Here is a 3832-nt window from a genome sequence, read left to right on the forward strand (position 1 = left end):
AGCTGAACTCGGTTTGCACAGGATTGTCGATAGTGGGCCAAGCCACCGGCACGACTGCCAATTATGTTGAACTTTTTTGCGCGCGCAAGGGATCCACGCCGCGGTTAGGATGTTCAACATGACTCGTTTGATAAATGAATGCAAACGAAAGTGGGGCTCTCTCTGAGCCCGCATCTACCTGGTGTTCAACCAAGAACGGTAGACGAAAAGAAGTCGACGAGGACGACCCCTTCTTGACTGAATGCAGAGCGAGGCCAAGGCCACTGCTGATAAGCGTACCGTGATTATGGTCAGCTGCCTCACCCAGAAGCGACTGAAGTGCTCTCCAAACGATCAACTTGGATCCCAACGTATCTATCAACAACGTACAGGAAAGCAAACGAATCATTTGGCACTTTTCATTTTCCATCGTCATGGGCGCCGCGCTGAGCAACGAAATTTTCCAAGACCCGACCCCACGCAGTGAGACCGAGATGCTTCGCGTCGAGAACGACTCCTTGCGAAACGAGATCGACGAGCTCAAGCGTGCGAATGCCGCCATGCATCGCGAGATGGAGAGCGTCGTGCGGGCGAACGAGACCAAGATCAACAACCTCACCAACGACTTTATTGTCGCGTCCGAAAATGCGCTGGCTGCGGATGCAGCCAGACGCGAACACGAGATGCGCCGCCAGCTCGAGCAGCAAAAAGAAGATCAGCTGCGTCGCAAGCAAGAGCAACTCGAAGCCAAGCGCGAAGCGGACCTGCTAGAGCAGCGCTTGAAGAGCGTCAAGGTCTATGACGACGCCGGCTTTGTACAATTGGGTGGCAAGGACGCGCTCAAACGGGAGGCGTATCCTTTTGCGCTGCTGCGCGTCGGACTCCTCGCGGATGGCGAACACGTGCTTCGTATCCAGCTCAAGGAAGGTTACCGCAAGCGCGAAGACTTGGAGCGTTTCCGCAAGTCGATCGCAATCATGCAAGCGTATGCGGTATATCTCCTCTGGGAACGAGGCATTGATAGCGTTTGTTTTGATTCGTAGGCTCAATGGCGGGGACGGTCGTATTCTGCAGCTCGTAGGCGCCTGCGATCTCTTCAGCGCCAACCCGATCGCGTACGTCGAGTACTTTGTCGGCTGCGACCTGCAGACATTCTTGAGTGACCCCGCCAAGAAGCTCACGATGCAGAACACTCTTGCGATTGCGCTCGAGGTCGGCAAGGCGCTCGTCGATGTCCACAAGGTCGGCGTCATGCACCGCGATCTCTCGTGGAGAAACATCTACATTCCGCACCGCGGCGGCGTCAAGGTCTTTGTCGGTCTCAAGGCCAAGACGTCGACGACGGGATTCGACACCAACGGCGTCACAGAAGCGCGCTGGGGGGCCCCCGAGACACTTCAGGACGGCAAGATCAAGTACACGGACGCGATCGACATCTTCTCGTTCGGCCTTGTCCTCATCTCGCTCCTCACGCGCGACCTTCCGTTCACCCACGTCTTGAGACGACGCAATCCAATCGATGACGGTCACGTCACAGCGCTTTTGCGAAACCCAAAGACAGCCGAAGAGCTCCTCTCGGGCTACTTCGAGGACATGTCGGTGCCCAAAGCCTACGCGGAGCTCGTGCAAGACTGCATCAAGTGGGACGCCGCCCAGCGCCCGACGGCCCCCGAAGTGGTGCGGCGCCTCCTGGAGATGCAAAACGAGCAAGACGTTCCTCGTCATCTCCAAGCGCTCGGCTCCGCGAACCTTCCAATCATCGGTCTCACGTTGGCGATCATCAAGGGCACCAACTTTGCCATCAACACGAACATTTTCGATTTCCAAGGGTACAGCCAGATGCGCTTCGACGAGGTGGTGAAGACGCCGTGCGTGCCCGAGACCAACAGCGTTTTGCGCTGGGAATGGCTAACGACGCTCGAGAACGTCCAACCGCTCGCCAAGACCGTCGAGTTCGCCGTCCGCAAGGTCAACATCATGTGGGACACATATGTTGGCAAAGTCACACTTCGGCTCGACGACCTCTTGAAGCCGGATAAGCTCTCGTTCGAAGAGCGAACAAGCCTCGCTGCACCCCGCACAGTGGTCCTCAACGTGTACAACCAAGCCAACATCATGGGCCAGCTTCACCTCCGAGCGGCGTTCACGGGTCCCATCGAAGAGTATCTCAGCATCATCCGCGACGATCGCGCGAAAGTCCTCCTTGCTCGCCAAGGTCGCCACGACTTCAAGAACGAAGGGCTGCAGCAGGATCACGACGTTGCAACCGCGGCGTTGGCAGCTGTCGCTAGTGCAGCCTAATGCAGGCCATGTACTAAATGCAAATATATATATACCTAGTAGCTTGTTGTATCTTCAAATAATGTCTTTTCATCTACCGTCATCATGCTTCTGAATGTGTTTGGTCAGCTCTGTCTTTGGTGCATATTTGTGGGGTGCGTGCGCCATGACGAGCGTGGTCTTGAGTCTTGTGGAGCTGATTGTGTTGTCGCTACGTCTCACGAGCGGTGAACGGCTGCACATGCCGTTGCTGTACTATAATCGGACCCCGAGTGCCACGTGGCTCAACCGTGGCCTGTTGATGGCTCGAATCTCGCGGCACTTCTCTGCCTCGCCTCGAGCACTCTCCAGCCGCAAACAACCGCGTACGGGACTACATTTTCATTGTCTCCAAAGCCGCTTCTCGGCTCATGCCTCGTTGCGAGCGAAGCGACGTGGGCTCTCTATGCGCTACAAGATGCGTTAGTGCCACTGACGACAGAGTGTGACACGTCGTCCAGCGCCCTATTGGCATGGCTAGGTATATCTTGTCCATATCGTTTCGCCTGTGCAGTCGGCGAAAGCTCTCCGCAGGTCGTGTGTCTCGACCAACTGTGACCGTGACGAGATGACTGCCCATCAACACAAACACATACGAAGGGAGGCCAAACTCCCTGAACATCGGCATGTGTACTATGAGGCAAGTAGGAAACTAAAGCTAGCTGACTGCTGGAGCCCTGGCCACAGGCTCTATCCTGTGCCGTCCCATCCCAACGGCTTCTCGGTAGGACTATCTACTGACAGATTGATACATTGATACAAAACACATCGCCTTGGTTTGACCTAGTGGTTCGAGAGCTGTGTAGATATGAATATCCAGCGCTCAACCACTGTATGAGGCATCAAGTGCCACACCAACCTCATTCTGCTCGTCGCGGCCATTCTTGGTCTTGTTTCTCCTTGATGCCAACAAGCCACTGCGGCAAGACACGCCATCTTGGCTTCTGCCAAGTACAGTACCGCCGTCGTCTGGATGGGGTCAGCCGAAAGCGAGATTAGTGCTGCTGCCGCCGTCCGTGTGTGGCATTCTCTTTGTACAAAGAAAGCCGTGGGCTTTTGATATCAGGCGCTGGCTCCCCATCACGAACCTCGCATCAAAAGGCAGATACCAACACCGCTGCTAGCGGGGCTGGAGCTCTCGCAATCGCTCTTTGGCCCTTTTGGAAGCATTGACTGGCATGTAGTTTCGCCGCCAACATCGCTGTTGATGCTGTTGAATCGCTCTGCATAGTGCTCTACTGTAGCGACAGTGCTCGTTGTCAACGCGTCGGCCTCGGCGTCCTTTCTCGCGATCCCGCTCAAGTCGGCTGTGTGCGAGATCCCCTCTTTCCTCTTGTCTAGCCCGGACATTTTGCTTGTGGCAACATCATGTGTGGCGACACCCTCCCGCCCGAATCGGCGCTCGTACAGCGTGTGGGGCTTTACGGCTGGTTTGGTTCGATCAGCGTCTGCAACGCCAACCTTTTTGAGCTCATACAACCCTCTACAATCGAGCAGCTCTCAGCGTTTCTCACTACAACGGTGGTCGAACCGG

At 55.8% G+C, this 3832-nt stretch overlaps 1 protein-coding gene across 1 annotated transcript; it reads left to right on the plus strand.

Annotated features, from left to right (window-relative positions):
* Window positions 1-413: 413 nt before the first annotated feature.
* SDRG_17104 (TKL protein kinase) lies at window positions 414-2313 on the plus strand (the record flags this gene model as incomplete). Its single annotated transcript, XM_008623339.1, has 2 exons — window positions 414-964; window positions 1023-2313. The coding sequence occupies 2 exons, from the start codon at window positions 414-416 to the stop codon at window positions 2278-2280; spliced, it is 1809 nt and encodes a 602-aa protein (XP_008621561.1). The 3' UTR covers window positions 2281-2313.
* Between the last annotated feature and the right edge of the window lie 1519 nt (window positions 2314-3832).

This window comes from Saprolegnia diclina, assembly GCF_000281045.1.
Source record: "Saprolegnia diclina VS20 unplaced genomic scaffold supercont1.197, whole genome shotgun sequence".
In the NCBI taxonomy this organism is placed as follows: domain Eukaryota; phylum Oomycota; class Saprolegniomycetes; order Saprolegniales; family Saprolegniaceae; genus Saprolegnia; species Saprolegnia diclina.